General features: G+C 43.5%; 1 protein-coding gene across 2 annotated transcripts in view; it reads right to left on the reverse strand.

The window, feature by feature from the left end:
• ITGB5 (integrin subunit beta 5) overlaps positions 1-14,622 on the reverse strand; it is a 74,199-nt gene extending 59,577 nt beyond the window's left edge. For both annotated transcript variants that reach the window (XR_008332324.1, XM_053404347.1), the window contains exons 1-2: positions 14,442-14,622; positions 3,329-3,414 (exon numbers count right to left, since the gene is read on the reverse strand). Coding sequence is in view for 1 of the 2 variants with exons in the window: in XM_053404347.1 (XP_053260322.1) it covers positions 3,329-3,414; positions 14,442-14,529 (174 nt within the window). In the remaining variant the exon portion in view is untranslated. The remainder of the gene's footprint in view (positions 1-3,328; positions 3,415-14,441) is intronic.
• Between the last annotated feature and the right edge of the window lie 5,525 nt (positions 14,623-20,147).

Here is a 20,147-nt window from a genome sequence, read left to right on the forward strand (position 1 = left end):
GGGCTGTTGCACTGGATCCTTCTCTTGCACGACTTTCAGAAATTGATCTCCATTACTGCAAAGGCCCTTCTGATAACAGACTGGTAGCTTTGGATGCAACCCTTAGTAATCCTGGAGCCCCATAAACTTGGAACCAAGGACTGGAATTCAATACAGTACTATCATTCAGTAAGTGCAAGCATTTTAGCTTGAACCGTGGAACTATCTCCCCTCTTCTCCCCCTAAAAAAGCATGCTGTTCTGGGGTTCTCCCGGCCACATGGAGGGGATTTGGGGCGGGGAGCTCAACTGCACTAACAGGAGCCCTTGTGCTGTTTTCCACTAGGCCACCAAATTAGTTTAATCCGGCCCAGGAAACCCTAAACTTTTTCCTTGGCTAACAAGGTTTTCGTGGCTCTAAATATAAATTTTCCTGGCTAGGGTTTCCCCCCCACTCAAAGTGGGAACTTTTGTACAAAGTGGGGAAGAAACAAGGACACTTAAAAGGTCTGCTACAACTCTGTACTGTTAGAATATCGATGTCAACTTTTTTCACTAAACATTGAAAACCTTTTCCTTACGGGCAGTGGCACAATTAAAGGGAGGTAATTTAAACTAAGAGCTATTGTGGCCTTCAGGAATTATTGTCTACAAACAGCCCCTTTTCACCTCTTTGCTCTCCAGTCAAATCGGGTGGGGGGGGCGAATCTAAACCAAATAATTGATTTGATAACGCAGCATCAGCAGCTACTGCTGAAGGCTGACCTATAACTAGCGGTCACAACAACTCCCGGATAAACATTTCTGTTGGCAGAGCCACTCAAAAAATAGCCCTTTTGTGCCAAGAAAATAAAACAAATCTAGCCCAACACCACAGCTTCGCAAGCAATATTTTTTCTTTCTGATGTCACCACCACTTATACACTTGGCAGAAACACACTTCTTACAGATGCATACAAGATGTCTCTGAGGCATTGGCGGGAGGGGTGGAGAGTAACCCTTCCCCTATGCATATGTACTCTTTGTACAAGAGGCTGAGCATATGAAGAACTAAACACCATTATCATTATCCTCCTGGCTGGTTGTATAAATGTAACAAGAGTGATTGTTTCCCATCCCTACAGGCAACAGTACTCTGCCACTTCTGACCTCAGATGACCAACTTAAGTGTTATCCTATTACTGTGCTTAAATTGAAGCGCGCTTCTTACAGGTTGCATCCTGTAAAGGATTTCTACTGGTGCAACAGGACTGATGTTTCCTCTCTTCTCCCCACGCCCCCCAAAATCTCCTCCAGAGAGTCCCACAACATTAGCCTTGGCAGGTCTCCAAGGAAGTGAGCCTAAGTATATACAAGAGCCAATTCCCCCATTTCGGCATGCCCCAGCATTTCCATTTCTATTGCCCTGAAGCTTGATTATCACTGTAGTGCAGGGGGCGGCAACGTTTACCTCACCTGGACCGGTTTACTCCCGCAGAGATCGCTCTGTGGGCTGGGTCGCGTCTGCGCAGACGCAATTTCTGGAACTGCGGAAGCGAGTCCCCGCTCCACGCTGTGCCGGTTTAGTGCAGCACGCGGGGACTCGCCGAGCAGACGGCTCAGTTTGGGAGGGGCTTGTGGGCCGTTTAAACGACCTCCGTGGGCCGCTTGTGGCCCATGGGCCGCAGGTTGCCGACCCCTGCTGTGGTGGAACTTCTGTAGGGAGAACAGAATAAGAAAAGGCCCTACAGGTGGAAATAGGATAGAGAAACTGCGGGTGCTGGTCTCCCTGAAGTACCAAAACCCCACTAAGAGAATACAGATGGACCCAAACACTGGAAACAGCAGTGGCCCTGACTGAATGCACACTGTCCAAATGTGGCAACAGAAATAACTTTTGAGGGATAGTGTTGTGTAGGTCGGAGTGGTTGCTCAAGAGCAAACAGGCAAGACCCCCACTGGTCTTTTCAAGGCTTTATTATCGGTGCAAAAACATTCACAGTGCAGAACGTCTCAATTCCATGTCTTGCTTAGTCACTAGCAGAATCTGGGAGTGGGCAGTCTTTAAAATTTCCCCAGCAGAGTAGTCTTTTGACCCCCATCCTACACCTCCCCTCTCTGTGCGTAAACCGACTGCACAGAGAAGGCGTGGGCAAAGGGGGACCTGCCTCCCCCCCGCTTGGCTCAGGCCCAGTGCTGTGCCTCTCCCTTGCATCCTCCGAGCCCTGCATCCCTTCCCCGCTGGAGGCGTGGCTTCCCCCCTCCGTGGAGGAAGTGCTGCTTCTCACGATCTTTGGAGGCTCCCTGTAACCCAGCTGCCCTTCCACTTCTCGCCTCTGAGCTGATGGCAGTTCCCTGACAGACAACATATAAGACATTGCAATGAAAACCTCAGGCCATTATCCAAATGTATAAAGTCAGGTTGCATATACAGCATGATACCCACAACCCAAGGCACATTTTAAGTGGGCAGGGAAGTCCGTTACACCAAAGTGACTTCAATAGCTACCAGGGTTCCACTTCAGATCACAGCGACTGCAGGCCCAGGCCCACATTAATCATGTGCATTTAAGTCGCATCGGGTTCAGCAGCTCCCGTGTTACAGAAGAGTTGCCACAAAAGGAGGATGTTTATGTCATAATTATGCAAAAGCTCTATTCTTTAGAAATTTTCTTTTTTATATAAAGGATAAAAAATGATAAACATTATCATTCTAACTCATAATAAATCATGAGATGATATTATAAAGAAAACCACTGCACTTAAGCATGTATTGTTGTTGTTTAGTCATTTAGTCGTGTCCGACTCTTCGTGACCCCATGGACCAGAGCACGCCAGGCACTTCTGTCTAATCTTAAAAAAGTTGGCCCATTAAAGTCAATAGACTTAAGCCCATTGATTTCAGTGGGTCTACTATGACTAATGTTGGTTATCAACCATTTCTTTTTTCTTGGACTACACACTACCGATGCAATTTTTATTGCAGATGGGTGGGAAAGAAAAAATACAACTTCCTGACACCATTGCCTCAAATAGTCAATTAAGTGTTATTATATAGGTAATTACAAACTTATTTAACAGCAAGGTTCACAATAAGACATGTGAACATTTGAGTTACACAGAACTCCTCTTCAGGCTAGAATTAAAACGGAGAAGTAGAGATTTTGGGCAGAGGCTTGGAGTCGCACCCTTGGTGTTGTTTACGATTTAGTACAGGAACTGAGGAAGCTATGATACAATACAGGAACTAAGTAAGTAATCTGTTGACCAGTCTGCCTTGTACAAAAAACCCCTGAGGTTAAGGATTCTAGACTGCAAATATACAAAGTTAGTTTTAAAGTAAGAAGGACCAAAGAAAAGTGACAACTCACCTCTTTATAACACCAAGCACACTCGGGATGAACAAGCAAACATTCTTCACAGGAGGTAGCACTGCCACTTGTGCAAATATTGAGACCTTTAAGAGAGCAAACCAGAGAAATTGACCAAAAAAATACCCCATGAGACATAACAGGGTGCTTGTTACTATTCACACCAGAATAAATATGGCAGATCAGAAACAAAACTAAGGCTGCAATCCTAACCCCACTGGGGGACTAAGCCCCACTAAATTCAACAGAACACACGTCTTGAGTAGACCTGGACAGGACTGCAGTCAGCAGACACACTGAAATCAATGGCCATGACTAATTTAACTACAAAGATTTCAGTGAGTGTACTCTAAGTATGACTTTATTAGAGACAACCCTTTAGGAATATCTTTCTCTTGATGTGTGATGACTTTGCTCCCCCCCCCCCAAAAAAAGCCTGCATTTGTTGCTTTATAAAAATGAGGTAATTGCTTGTTTTACTTAGAAAAGGTTAAATAAACAGCCCTTGTCTAGCAAGTTACCAAAAACTACCATATTTAGCTAAAAACACGCTAGGTTAGGCTGTTTTTAGTGCTAGGAATTAATGTTTCTATAGGCAGGCAGTCAGCATTTGAACGACTTAACATTTTCAATGCTTGAGCTAAGACTTGCTAGTCTGGGCACCTTTGGGAAGAAAGATGGGATATAAACTTAATAAATAAAATAAGGGTTATCTTAAAATGAGGGCTATTTTTAAAGCCACACCGTGCACTTTAAGACAATCTGATCACCAAAGTATTCCACTGTACTGAAGCCTCAAAGCTTAGGGGTGTGTTTTTTTCAGCCCAAACAACCATACAGTGGTACCTCGGGTTAAGAACTTAATTCGTTCCAGCGGTCCGTTTCTTAACCTGAAACTGTTCTTAACCTGAAGCACCACTTTAGCTAATGGGGCCTCCCGCTGCTGCCGTGCCGCCGGAGCACAATTTCTGTTCTCATCCTGAAGCAAAGTTCTTAACCCAAGGTACTATTTCTGGGTTAGCAGAGTCTGTAACCTGAAGTGTATGTAACCTGAAGCGTATGTAACCCAAGGTACCACTGTATTACCTTCCTATGTGTTTGGACAAGAATCCTCTAACAAAGTGATATTCCTATCTACCAGCAGTACCTGGAATTTTTATAGCAGGGCTCCTTTAAACAGCAACATGAGAGACGAAAAGTCAACAGCCATAACTTTCCCATTCATGGCATGGAGATGGGATGATAAGGGAAAGTGTTTATTTCTGCTAGTTGCACAGATGTTAAGAGACAGGTACAGGAGCCCTGACAGAGTAAAAAGATGCATCTTACACTGTAAGCAACAGGCCAGTATTTGAGAGAAGAAAAATCCTAGGCACCTTTCTAGCAAATATTTTAAATTCCTAAGCACCAGCACAAACTTTCTAGGCACATGGCAACCAGATGCTTTGAATTTTCCCCACGCTGCTTGCAGTGTGGTAAAAACATTGGTGAGTTAGCATGCTGAAAGTGCTGTGTAAATTACAGTATTTTTCTGTGGCTGCGCATACTCAATGGAATTTTAGAAATCTAACTGTGGGCAAAAGTTTCTCTGGAAAATTTATGGAACTCTATTTAAATAAAATATGTCTAGGTTATTCTCTGAAATACGAGAACTCGTGGCAGTCAATTGACTTGCTTTTAAAAAGGGGGAATCACAGGCATCCCTCATTTTAAGACTATTTAAGATCTGAATGGATTCTGGTTGAACTGAGTAAACTGCACTGATCTGAACTTGACCTTTTAATAACATGGCATTTAATTATGTGTCTGAACACACATGCAGGTTACATAACTATCTCATTTCATCGCTGTGACCTATTTATTCTTTTAAAGCATTAATATAATAATTTCCACCGGATATCCATGTTATGCAGGGCAGTTTGTTTATCCTGGACAATAGCCAATAAAACACAAAAGTCAGTGTGTATATGCGCAGAAATAATACACACACACACACCCATAATCAGACAAGCCACATACATACACACAGAGAGAAAAAGAGAATAATAGAATTGTAGCGTTGGCAGGGACCATGAGGATCATCTAGTCCAACTCTCTACAACGTTGGGATCTTTTTGCCCAATTCGAGTCTCAAACCCACGACCCTGAGATTAAGGGTCTCATAATGTACCAACTGAAGGGGTGGAGCATTATTTAATATCTCAGTCTATCAGTCTCACAAGGAGCATTGCTTTTACAGAAACCAAGGCAACAGCTGATAGCAGAGACTTCACTCCATGAATTTGGAGCACTTTCTAAATTACTGGCCAAGGGTATAAAAACCTCCTTTCTGCATTTGTAGCTTCCTCCACCAATGTCTACCTACATCTAAGCTGGGTATGCCAATTCTATGATGATCTCATCATGGATGTGTTTCAACACACTTGGCAGAACTGCACTCCCAGCACAGATGTGCCATGGCAAGGAAGGAAAGGATCTTGCTGATATCACCTCTGTTCCCTGCTCTCCAAAACACAAGGGGAGCAGGACTGCATCCCATGACAGCATCTTTAAACAGTGAAATTAACAGGGAGGTTTTTAATGTTTGGTGCTTTATTATGCTTTTAATTCTGTTAGGAGCCGCCCAGAGTGGCTGGTGAAACCCAGCCAGTTGAGCAGGGTATCAATAATAGCCCCCTCCTTGAATTTGTCTTAAAAATTGCACATGTGAAAGCGAAGGGAAGAGAACTATTTTGTTATGATGTGATAGTATTTATAGACAAGGTAAAGCTATCAATAATACTGATGTGTCAATTTTTCTGTGCCCAGATATTAATAGGGTCAATATCTAATTAAATGAACACAGCTGATGACATTGAATTGACACTGAAATGTAAAAAGAGGCTGACCCAAGGCTAGATTCTAAAACCATTGTGATTTCTTTTTTCCACACTGAGCGATCAATTCAATGACAATATGCACACAGTCCTACCGAGTCAACAAAAGCACTGGTCAGTTCCCCCCACGACTTCTCATTGCAAGCAATCGTAGCTTCAAAAGAGAAAGAACTGAACTACATGGCAAACACAGAATGAACATATTCCAATTCTGTAGTGGAATATTTCAAGCTTCCCTTCGTAACAGCTTCCTTGGTAGATTTCTTGCAATGTGTGCTGATATGTGGAAATTTAAAAACTTGGGCGGTGGCTGCATACATCATTCCAACTCAAGAACTGAGAATTCCCAAAACAAAGTCCAGAAGTGACACCCTATTCTTTTCACTATATGAAACTTAATGCTTCAGAAGGAGTCAGGTGCCCCAGATTCAGTTTTCCAAAGATCTGAATTTAATCAGACACAGAGCTCAATTCAGGCTTTGGGGCCTAGCAAAAAAAAAACCTGTGGCATTTTCAGTCAGGGGATAAAGAGAAGCGCTAGTGTTCTGGTGCTCCCCAAATAAGGCATCCATCCCTTGTCAAAACACTGGGCTGGGTTTCCCTATGTTGTCCAGTTGACTTGAAGAGGGGTGGTTCTGTCGCAGAAACCCTATACACAACGCTTTTCAGGCTCTTCAAACACCATGTTCATGGAACAAACATGCAAATGATGTTTTTAAGAACACAACTGAAATGTCAGGTTTGCAGCAGCATTCCAGTTTACGCTATGCCTTGAATAGACCACGCTGTGATAAGCAATATGAACTAGCATCTTCCTTGATTTATTACTGAATTAGTGGAAATTCTTGTCCTGGATTCACACGCTCTACTACAGCAATATCTGGAAGGTTATTGACTCGCCATATAATGAATACAAACATTGAGAAGCCCTATATTGTTTTATAGTCATTTGCCACAGGCAGCTTGGCAGTACATAAAATAATCTTGTTAATGTGGCTTGTTAAACTGTAAACAACACAGAAGGAAATAAATGAATAAAGAACTAAAAGCCACTCCGTTGCACTCCTCCTTTTAAAAAGCCCAGAATAATATTAGGGGGAGGGGAACTATGAAGAGAACATGGTGTGCTATGCAGATACATTTTCTAAAGCGGTGCTATTTTAAAGTGCATTTCAGAAGCAGCATAAGAGCATCCCTACTGTTTAAATGGGAGGTCCCTGGAATGAGTGAATTCTTTTACACAGAGCTGCTAACTCAACATCAGCAGCAGAGGGAAGGGCTGTTAGTCATGCTTCCAGCCCCACAACCCCACACATACATTAAGCAAAATAGAAACATCGCCTCTCGACCCCACCCCCACCTACCATGGCCTCCTCCACCTCTCCTCCCCTTTTCTTCCTAATGTAACCCTAATGTCTCAACAAATGAAACTGACCTGTAGAAAATGAAACTTGAAAAAAGAGACATTGCACATACCTTTGTAAACAAACTACTACTACTACTACTACTACTACTACTAATAATAATAATAATAATAATAATAAACTTTATGCTATATTCTCTCCCTAGAATATGGCTGTTTGTTATTTGGCTTGAGGGCGTAAACCACCATGTGAGGTTAAATACTCAGAAAGATGGGATAAAAATCTATGACCTAAGGCTCTTCATCTGATCATTGTACACAGCTTTTCACAACAGAAACAGGCAGTGAAAACATATTCCAGGACCAGGGCTACCATCCTACAAATATTTACTTGGGAGTAAGTCTCACTGAACTTAAAGGAGCTTATATCTGAGTAAACATGAACATTATCAAGCTATAAGCCTTTACTCAAATTAACATTGTCCACACACATGTTCAAATATTTAACCACAATCATTAGCTTGTTCCATTGTAAACAGGAGCTGGAACCAGTAAGATCCAGTATATGGGTTGCATCTAGCTAAGTCATACTAAAGAGTAGAAAAACTGGAATCAGTGGACTTCAAATATTTCAGTGGGTCTACACCGAGAATGACTTACTTGAATTTAGCCCTAGGCCTCCAGGTAGACAAGTGATGTATTATTCAATATCTGCCAAATCAGCTTCCATGCACAAGCAAAGCAGTTTACAGTAGTCAATGGCTCCATAAATACACAAAGCTTAGCCAATTTATAACTTTATTTGGTTTGAGGGGGAAAGTGCTCTCTGAAACCTGACAGTACAGGAATCAATGGACTATAGCATCAGTGACCATCAGGCATATTTGCAGGCTAAGAACTGAGGAGGAGGAGTTTGGATTTGATATCCCGCTTTGTCACTACCCTAAGGAGTCTCAAAGCGGCTAACATTCTCCTTTTCCTTCCTCCCCTACAACAAACACTCTGTGAGGTGAGTGAGGCTGAGAGACTGCAGAGAAGTGTGACTAGCCCAAGATCACCCAGCAGCTGCATGTGGAGGAGCAGAGACGCGAACCCGGTTCACCAGATTACGAGTCCACCGCTCTTAACCACTACACCACACTGGCTCTCACACCACACTGGCTTCTGAGGAGTGTATCCTACAGGATTCCCTCCTTAATAGAAAGAAAATTACTAGATTTTTTTTTGAGGCATTATGTCTCTGAATACCAGGTGCTGAGAACCATAAGTGGGTAGAGTGCTGTTTCACAAGCAGAACCTGAATTTGCTCCCCGTGGGTATTCGGTTGGGTACTGTGAGAGATAAATTCTGGACTAGATGGACCTCTGCCCTGAGACAACAGACTCTTTTTCATACACACACACACACACACACACACACACACCTTTCCATATATAAGCCACCCTTTCCATAATCTACTGGGGGGGGGGACATTGAATGACTATCTCAGAACAACAACACCACCTATATTGATTGCAGAGGGAAAGTGCAATAAAAGCAAGCCTTGACACTGCTCTACTATTGTTGTCCTGCATGCCAGTCACAGAGTTCTTTTCATGCAGCAAATATACTGTAAATAATAATTGTTTTTCCAGCCTTTGGCTACATATGCTTTGTGAGCCACAAAATTGCTACTATGAAATGTAGGCCAGCCTAGAGAGGGGAGGGGGATTCCATTGAAAGACTTATGGAATTTGTCCAGTCCATAGGTCTGGGTCATTGAGACCGAGTCCTCCAACAGTCCAACAAATGGGATCCTCTCATAACAAAGGAGACCCCACCTGGCTGAGAGAATAGTTAAAAGGCACTGGTACTGAATGGCTGTAATCTACCTTGCCCTCCTCTAATCAAAGTACTTTATTTTGCACCCCACGTGTTGAAGTCTAAACCACTATTTTGGGGAATCATCCAGGAATGTAACTGCAGGAAGAAATCAAAAGGGCAACCAGAGAATACACTGTAAATATGCATGTTGGTAGCTTTGTAAACATGGGTTGTTGGAACAATTGCAATACGACTGGCAAGACATTTGATGGCAGAGCCGCAGCCGGCTTTATATGACCTACAGAGAGAATTGTGTCAATGCAGGTCTTATCCAAGCACCTCTTCACCGCCATTTCTAAGGCCTTGGAAATGGGGGTTAGATGACCCTCGATCTAAATCGACTGCATGCTATTCTCAATTGCCCCAAGAGAAAAGTAAATGGTTCCAAGAGGATATTATTTCCTTGACCGCCTAATATATACAGGCAAAGTTCCAATTCCTTTAAAAAGGATGATAAAAATGTGATGAGATATTTAAAGATTTCCTGTACACAGACATCCCAAGGATAAGCTAGAGGTGTAGGGGGGATGGAGGAAACCACAGTTTGTTTATTTTCAGTCAAAGTTATTTTAAGAAGGGCAAGATTTATTTCATTGTTGTTAAGGTCACAACAGCAGACTTTGTGAATACCCACAATTAAACCTCAGGTACACTAGTATCTACCACGGGTGGAAGCTATAACGAAATATAGTAAAGGTCCAGCATTTGTTAGACAAAGGACAAAGGAATGACAGTAACTGACCAATTTATCTGTTGGAAACTCACTCAGCTCTTAAAACACAAGCTTGTTTTACACACAGTTATCAAGGACGTTCCAATCCCATCTACCTCAACATCTGTCTATAAGACTAGCATTGTGGAATGCAAGTCCTACCACACCCAATACTTGGTCATGCTGATTTGGGCTGATGGCAGGCTGGTGAGCCAGAAATTTGCCATCACTACTACAAACTGTAGCCAACAAAATTATTCAGAGAGGTACACAAGAAAAGTTTTATGGCCCATCCCCTGTTGTGAGTCCCCAGTATCTGGTAGTCAAGAGATTTACTGTCTTTCAGAATGAGAAAGAAGCCTCAGACTTTGCCTTCAGACTTTGCCCTCCCCACACCTAATATATTATCCATATATCTATTTTTAAATAAATAAAAAGATACTGAAATATCCTAAGCTGATGGTTTGCTTACTCTATAAACACAGAAAACAAAGCAAGCAAGCAAAAAACAGCAATGCTCACAAACATGTGGAAAGTCGATTTCAAATTCTATTGGTATCTTACAAAAGAAGACCAATTGATTAGGCAGCACTAGGAGCCACCCATCTGGAAGTAAAGGTAAAGGTAAAGGGACCCCTGACCATTAGGTCCAGTCGTGGCCGACTCTGGGGTTGCGGCACTTATCTCGCTTTATTGGCCGAGGGAGCCGGCGTACAGCTTCCAGGTCATGTGGCCAGCATGACTAAGCTGCTTCTGGCGAACCAGAGCAGCACATGGAAACGCCATTTACCTTCCCGCCATTTATCTACTTGCACTTTGACGTGCTTTCGAACTGCTAGGTTGGCAGGAGCAGGGACTGAGCAATGGGAGCACACCCCGTCACGGGGATTCGAACCACCAACCTTCTGATCGGCAAGTCCTAGGCTCTGTGGTTTTACCCTCAGCGCCACCCGCGTCTGGAAGTAGCCACTGACAAATACACTGTTATGTGGAAAAGCACAGAAAAATTATCTAGGCTTTTAGGGAGCTTCCTAAAATGTTATTATAGAATAAAATACACTAGATATCAACAAGCTGCAGCACTAATTTAACAAAGAACAACGGTGCAGAGACTTGACAACTGCAGCCAAAAGTAAGGTGTGCAATGCTTTGACTCAAACAACTTGAATTCCCCCCTCCTCTGCCAAATGGCAAAGTAAAAACAGGAGTCTCAAACAACTCCAGCACCAGATTCTACTTTTTTTTTTTAAGGCGGAAGTTTGGCAAAGGATTTGCCTCTTCTCAATATTCTTAAACCTCATAACAAAAGCCAAATAGAGGTTTTACAAATATTGCAATTAGAACAGTAAAGGAAGCAGGGGGAAGTACACACATTCCACAAGACATTTAGAAAGGCCCATAATTTATAGGTGCTTATTTGCTAACCCTAAAAACATACGAACCAAGAAAGAGGAGACATGCCAGTTTGTAAGCAGAAATGATATATATAGTGGGCAAAACTGAAACAGTCAATGGGAATAAACTATCCAAGGATACAGACTCTATAGAATAAACTTCCAAGCATTTTGAAATTCTAAAAGATCAGAATGTTTCCCATTGGCCATTATTTGCATGGTCACTATGAGAGGCTACTACTGGCGAGTTTTTCTATGGACATCTTTCAAATTCCCCCAGCTCTCTCTTTCTTCACAACTATCTTCTGGGGATGCCTGACAAAGAGGAAAGCATAAGGGAGAGTTGAGGATCCCTTATCTGAAGGTGCAGACCTCTACAAGGCCCTGATAAAGACTTGGTAATGATACTAGCATACAAGAGAATATGTTTTTATTCTACCAAAAAATAAATTAAAAATCCTGTCATATTTCAGTACAGTTCATTTACAAACCAGTTCAACAACAATGGTCCCAACACAGCTCTTTGACAGACATTTGCCAAGAGAAGAGGCACTGACATATCTAAAGTTGTCCCAAAGTCATCCCTTATTCTGTTGGTCTTTGTGTGAGAAGGGGTGAGGGGAGAACATATGTATGTTTGATCTGAGAAAGGTTATGCATGAAAATATGGCCTATGTGTACAGTGGTACCTCGGGTTACAGACGCTTCAGGTTACGCGATTTTGGGTTGTGCACCACGCTGAACCCGGAATTACCGGAACGGGTTACTTCTGGGTTTCGGCGCTCGCGCTTAAGTGCTAAATCGTGCTTTGCACATGCGCCGAAGCGCAACCCGTGCGTGTGCAGACGTGGCGCTGCGGCTTGCAAACGCAACGGGTTGCGAACGTGCCTCCCGCACGGATCATGTTCGCAACCCAAGTTTCCACTGTATGTGTAATCGCAAAGGAAGAGGGATATGCATTTGGGCTGAGAGAGTGGGGAGATGTATGTATGGGGGGGGGGCGTGAAGGGAAGAAATATGCCTGTGTGCAGTTTGTGAGAGGGACATATGTATGTTGGGGGTGTGTGAGGGAGGGATACAATTTTGACAGGGGTGCAAAGTTAGTATTTAAAACTCATGGATTATATCTACTTGTTTTTGAAGTGCTAAACGATGTACATCTATTTTTCAAGATGAGAGATGAAACATCAGATCTCAGCTTGCTCAGTAGCTGATCTGGGACAGCAGACCAGAGAGAGGGTGGCATCTCTGCAACTTCACTGGCCGTGCACTAGCACACATTCAGCCATTCAATACTCACAAGTCAGAGGCATGTGATATTGGGACAGCAGCAGCCTACGGGATCTTTTCTGCACAACATCTGGGCAAGAGCAGTCAATCTGAGCAGAAATAATCTGCCATTTATGCAGCAGTATTAAAGGCGTACAACCATTTCTAACTGAAGCATGCAGTAGGACGTAGCATACAACAAGCATAATTCCAGGGCATAATTCCAACCCTGGCTTGCTTGAGAAACCAACATCCAAACACTGTTGATACACACATTTTGTGGGCCAGCTACAGAGAGCTGCCCAACTCCTGTCAAGCCACTAACATATTACAAGTCTCTGCTTCTCTGGTCATTCCGAAACCACTTCCCCCTATACATTTTTTAAAACACAATTTCAGTAAAGTAACATAGGAAGTGAACATGTTTATATGAAGCCAGCTCCTATTTTTTAATAAAAGACCTTATGTGACAGCCAGCTCTAGCATGATAAACACTTCTACAGCTTGGCTCTGATGGAAAAACCCACCACAGAAGCCTCTCTTGTGCGGCAAGATAAACATGACCCATCTTTGGTGGCTGCTTTTCCCAAGTGGTCTTTCTTTGTAAAGGATGCATTATAGTGTGCATGAAAACAAGATGTTTTCTGTGAGGGAAGTCTTCATGTATAGCCTATGATTATACACAGTATATATACTGTATATGTGAAGTTTTCCTTTTGCAAATTCACTCCAGGGGCCTACCCATGCCTCACTGTGAAAACTTGGCACCTGCATTCTTAATGCAGCGCTACCAACCATCTTTGGCTTCTGTTTCTCCTGCCTTTACTTTTAGCAAGTGGTTGCCCAAGATACTTGGCAAACCTGATGCTTAGTCACTCACTCGTTTCCACTCCCAAATGCCTCTCCAAAACAACAAACATCAGCTCTTCTGAACAAGCAAGCATAGGATAGGCTGCAATTAAGTCTGATTCAACTACATCATTACACCTTTTACATTTTGTACTACAACCTTCAAGAGCTCAAGATGACTTATTGATAACTACTTTTCTCTATTGTATAGAACAGGGGTCAGATGGAGAGCCTCTGGCCCACCAGCAATTGTCAAACTACAACTCCCATAATGCCAAACCATTGGCTAAGCAAGCTGGGCTAATGGGAGCAGGAGGGCCGCAGGATCCCCACCAATGGTCCAAAATGATTATCCACAACTTCCTCCCCCACCCCCATGCTTTCTGATTTGTTTTAATATTTATGCAAAGTCTTTATATGTGCTGTTTTCACACCCTAGGAATCTTGTCCAGAAGGGCAGTATGGGCAATTCAAATCATCAACAATGTTGAATAAGTCACAGGATTATTTTAAAAATATATTAAAAAGAGTAGCCCCACCGACTTAACTTTCTTCCTCAGTCAATCACTTTTGGAGTTCGTGCACACCTCTCTTAAATATTCAACAACTAATTCCATTAGTTTGTCTCCCACTCGGTATGCCAAGCTTTAAAACCCTGTTGCTGGGGGATGGGGACTAAGACGCAGCTTCACATATTCCCTTATACCCAAACACCTTCCGAAGCAGTTTTATTTTCAAAACACCATTCCTCTCAATTATAATTCTGCTTCTGAAGCCATCCACTAACCTCTAACAGTGTTGAAGAAGGAGAAGATGCATACGCAGGCGGCGGCGGCGGCGGCGGGGTAAGGCAGGAGCCCCCTCCGCCGGGACATGACGACCGCAGCTGGAGAAGGGGAAAAATAAAAAGGCTCCTCGAAAGTCTTTTGTGCAGCTGCGCCGGGAGAAGGGGAGAGAGCGGCGGCGGCGGCGGCGGCGCTGCTCCTTCAGCAAAGGCCACCGCTAGAGCGGCTGCAGGCACCGGTCGGCTCGGCCAAGGGAAGAGGCGCGATCCTGGGCATTCCTGCCTTGTCCGGAGCAACCAAGGCAAAAGATAAAGGGGTGCGCGCGCGCGTGTGTGTGGAGAGAACGAGAGAAATGGGGGAGAGAAGACACTGCCTCCTTCTTTACACCTCCACAGCAGGCTCCATCTCGCGCAATGCTCGCCTTCTTGCGCCCGCGCCGCCGCGCACTTCTCCCGGGACTCGAAAAGTTGCGCGACTCCTCATCCGCCGAGTTCTCCCAGGCCCTGCCTTAGCAGCCTCTTCAACATCTCCGCCTGATTTTGCATCTGAATTTCTGACTAGTGGTTTGTGCGCCCCTCTCTCTCTCTCCGCGTCTCCTTTCCACCCCCTTCCTTTACTGGAACTCTCTCTTTTTACTCTCTTTCCAAGACTCAGCAACTTACTTCCTACAGGATCTGAATGGCAAATCTCCGCCCAGCCTGCCCAATAGGCACCCGGGGATTTTTAACTCTCTGTAGCCCGATCAGGATCACCTCCCCGCCTCCGATCACAGCATTAAGTTCCAAATCTAAACTAAAGGCTTTTTTTTTTTTTAATAAGCTAAATGGATCTATGGATTCCAGGTCAAAAGTAAGCGAGTGCATAATAAACTTGTTCTAGATTCAGGTAGGTAGCCGTGTTGGTCTGACGCAGTCGAAATAAATTTAAAAATTGCCCAGTAGCACCTTAGAAACCAACTAAGCTTATACCCAGAACAAACTTTGTTGGTCTCTAAGGTGCTACTGGACAATTTAATTTTTATTTATTTATTTAAACTTGTTCTAGATTGCCGCAACCTTAAATGGCAATCCTATACGCATACTTATTACTTGAATAAAATTGCAACTTGGGCTGTATACACACCATACATGTAAAGCATGTGTCTCTCTCCTCGCCCACCTCAAGAATCCTGGGAACTCAGAGCTACAATTCCCAGCACACTTAAACTACAGCTCCCAGGATTTGGTGCCTGCGTGTGCTTTAATTACGTTTGTTTGGTACATAGCTCCAGTACTGAACTTAATTGCCCTCCAGTTACATGGTAACCATGGATGTAGCCGGGGGGGGGCAGGGAGGAGCAGCTGCCCCCCAATCAATAAAAGGTAAAGGTAAAGGGACCATTAGGTCCAGTTGCGGACGACTCTGGGGTTGCGGCGCTCATCTTGCTTTACTGGCCGCAGGAGCCGGCGTACAGCTTCCGGGTCATGTGGCCAGCATGACTAAGCCGCTTCTGGCGAACCAGAGCAGCACACGGAAACGCCGTTTACCTTCCCGCCGGAGCGGTACCTATTTATCTACTTGCACTTTGACATGCTTTCGAACTGCTAGGTTGGCAGGAGCTGGGACCGAGCAACGGGAGCTCACCCCGTTGCAGGGATTTGAACCGCGAACCTTCTGATCAGCAAGCCCTAGGCTCTGTGGTTTAACCACAGTGCCACCCGCGTCCCCCCCATCAATAAATACCAATAATAATTAAAAAATCAATCAATCAATACCAATAAAAAAAATGCATAGCAAACTGAGATTCTGCCCCCCACCCAACAAAAGGCCTGCCCACCCTAACAAAACTCCTGGCTATGCCCGTGATGAAAACGTATGCTGCATTACTTTTCAGTTATCTCAAAATGTGGTAAGCCAGACTTGCTGCTTTTGAAGGCACTCCTACCCATTTTGCTGAGTGAACCCTGGACTTCTACCCCAAAGTGCTGCCATGAGGGCACCATTAACAAGGCCCTGCCATGCCCAGCGACTTGGAAAAACCCTCACTGAACTCACTGAAAAACACACTTCTTCTGATAAAACGTCTACAAGGCTATTGGACTGTAAGGTATTGATTTGTGGTGTGCAATTCTAAGGTAATGCCCTGGAGTAAAGGTAACCTGTGTATTATCTTCCAAGTACACTTTCCTACTAATACCCTGGGTGTATCTTTTTAAGTAAACTATCTGCCAGGGTTAGGTAAACCTAGTATCAGCCAGTCTCTGTCCACTATTTTAAGGATCAGACTGTTAAGTACTTACATCAAAGGCAAGGCTACTCACTTTGTAGGCCCGGAACGCTTTGTAGGCCCCTTGATAAACAAGCTAACACATTACTGCATTAGTAAATGAAAGTAAAAACAAGCTGAAGGGTGGATCCTTTAGCTCCAACCCATAATAACCAGAGACAATATTTAACTCTATAATTACCAATTACTGCACAGATCTGCTCCCAGTCCCCTAGAGAGAAATGAATATGCCATTTCAAAAATAGCTCAGCTCCTCAGCGGACACAACAGCTCCCAAGTGTCCCTGATCCGTCAGTGCATACCTGTACACATTGGATAAATGACTTCACACTCGCATGACAAGTAGTTAAAGCTTATTGCCTACTCTTTCTGGCTGTGAACTGCTCTGGTCTGGTCTGGTCATGATTGGTACTAAATTGGGAAGCATGCAAAGAATAAGAGGGGGGGAATAAATTTTGTGACGTACTGCAGCTATCAAATATAAGTAAAATTGGCCCCTACTAGAGATTATGCGAACTTAAAATGAAAGATCAGGTAGAGTGCATGTATTCTATTAATCACCACTGCTCTTCTTCTAGAAAAAGAGGTGCCAGAACTCACCATGAATGCCTCACTTGTTCTCTTATAATGGCAATGGCGCCCACCTGAGAGGTTCCAGAACTGAGTTTGGGTGAGTTCCAGCTTTAAAAAAGCCCTGCTCTTCACATATTCCTGAGCTGCCGTTGCTTATGGTGTGATATATGCTCTATCAGCAATAGCCAACCAGGTCCAGATGTTGTGGACTCCAGCTCCCATCATTCCTGCTGATTGGCCATGCCAGCTGGGGCTGATGAGAGTTGTAATCTGAAACATCTGGAGAGCTCCACATTGGTTAGCCCAGCTCATCAACTGTCAGGCAGACATTGGTTTTTAGGGTGCCACGAGTCTCTTTGTTGTTCACACTTAGGATACAAACAACTGTCCTATAATTTTGACTCTGCTAGACTTATTGCTGTGAGCCTTGCAATCCTTACATGGAGGGGGGGCATATAGGAAGATATGTCCTGGTGTATCTAGTCCAGTAACAGTTAATTCTCTTGGGACAAGCCCAATAGCTATTTCCACTGATAACACAAAAAATGACTTGCTGTGCATGTTTACTTGGAAGTAAGCCCTGTTGTGTTCAATAGGACTTACCCCCTAGTAAGTGTGCCTAGGACTGCAGCTGCAGAATAACTCATTTTATTGGTTAATCTCTAGTTTGCTGATAAGTGCAAAATCTAAAAGCCATTTGCTTACTAACTAAAAACCGCAGCTAATTGCTGATTGCCCCATGCTATTTAAATCACAAACAGAAAACATGTCATAATTCCTTATGTAATAACCAAGTGTTTCGCTCTTTCTCCTTTTCATGTTACTCTTCTGCCTGTTTTACCAAGTACCTACATTTTTTTACATTGTATTTATTGATGGATTTATTTCAGATGGTTCAGTTGGGTGAGAAGGAAGAAGGGAACGAGGCAGCAGGTGAAGAGCCTGTTCCAGTCAGACTGACTTCTTTCCATACCCAGCTCCAGAGCCAACTTATAGCAACAGTTTTGTAGAAAGGAACATCCACTGCCAGCTCCTGCTCATGGAAAAGGGACATAGTTCAGGAGCAGAGCATCTGCTTCACATTCAGAACGTCCCAGTTCAGTTCCCCAGCATCTCCAGGTAAGGCTGAGGAAGCTTGCTGCCTGAAACTGTGGAGAGCCGCTGTCAGTTAGTATAGACCAGAGTTTCCCAAACTTGGATCTCCAGCTGTTTTTGTACTACAGTTCCCATTGTCCATGACCACTGGCCCTGCTAGCTATGGATGATGGGAATTGTAGCCCAAAAACAGATGGAGACCCAAGTCTGGGAAACCTTGGTGTAGACAGCACTGGGCTAGATGGACCATTTGTATGACACAGTATAAAGAATGGCTTCTTACCTCCAGCGCAGCTGGTTGTGTTGTCTTGTTTTATTTGTAGCCTGATCATGTGCTACTTGGTCTAGCTCATGTATTTTATAAGTGTCATTGGTGGCTTTGATTCAAAAGGCAGGATGTGAATCTACTGAATAAATAAATAAATAAATGAAATAGCCTAGCAAATATTCTTAGGTTAGCTTGCAATTTAAAAGTAATCTCCCTACCCCATCCTTTTCTAGTCTTCCTTAAGCATTGGGATACATATTTTACATTGTGAAACATTTTGGACAAGAATTATAGAGGAAAGATAATAATAAAATGCATGAGCCCCTCCCCTCCTGGTCTGTGCCCCTCTCACCCGCCCAGTTTTAGTCATATCATGTCCCAGCCGCTGTCTAAAAACAGTAGCTGGCAGAAAAGTAGCTGTTCCTCTGTCCTTCCTGTAATTTGAGCACCAGGCTCTTCTCTTAGGCTAAGCAAGCTAGGAAGCTGGCAGTCAAAGGATGAATTAATATGATGCTGATGGACACACACCTCACTGAAGTGCAGTAAGTGTCATGCAGATCTCAGCATCCCTCCCAGTGAACTAGTTCACAAACCAGTTTTATGAGTTCTGGTCTTTAACGTAGAATGCCAAGATGCAATAGAAATCATTCTGTGCTGCATGATGATATATGGAGGGTGGAGGGTTTTTGGTGTTTTTTAAAACAAGCTTGTGGCTTTAAGCCAATCCTTCAACTTAACATGGATGGCTCTTCAACAGCAGTTTAATCATCTTGCTTGTCAAGAAAGACAAACATGAATACTCCCAGTGCTTGCATCGTTGGCTCAGTTAGCCAATCTCTCACTTCCATCATACATATATTGCTTTCTCCCTCTGTGTTAAGACCAACATGGCTGCAAATGAAGCATATGAAAAAAGGAAGAGTTTCAGTTCAACCATGCGTAAATCACATCCAAAAGAAAAAAAATCACAGAAAACAACATGCTTGGAGGAAGAGGGCTGTTGCAAGTTTTCAATTAGGCATTTGGGAGAAATTATTTGAAAAAGAGATTAAGGCTTTGATCCTATCCACACCTAGCTGGCAATAAGTCCCATTGAACTAAATGGGGATTACTTCTGAGTCGGCATATATAGCATTTTACAGCACTTTTGTATGGCTTCATATGTGTGGTTTTTTTAAAGGATCACAGGTATTTGAGGTAGAGACATTTTTTGGAACTAGAAAAAAGTAGTAAGCATATTCTCAGAAACCATATGAAAAAGCAGAAACTGTTGGGGAAATGTCAGGCCTATGACCTCCAAAATCGACACCACCCCCATCTCCCCTAAAACACACACACACACACACACACACACACACACAATTTACCACTTGTCAATGAGGCGGCAAATTTCCACTGTGCTTTTTTGTTCTATGTACCACAGGCCCATGGGCCTTGCTTCTACTTTTTGCTGCTATAGCCAAATTTAAAATACTCGTATCGGGAGGGCCAGCTTCCAGGTCCCTA

The sequence above is a fragment of the Podarcis raffonei genome, chromosome 1 (genome assembly GCF_027172205.1).
Source record: "Podarcis raffonei isolate rPodRaf1 chromosome 1, rPodRaf1.pri, whole genome shotgun sequence".
NCBI lineage: Eukaryota > Metazoa > Chordata > Lepidosauria > Squamata > Lacertidae > Podarcis > Podarcis raffonei.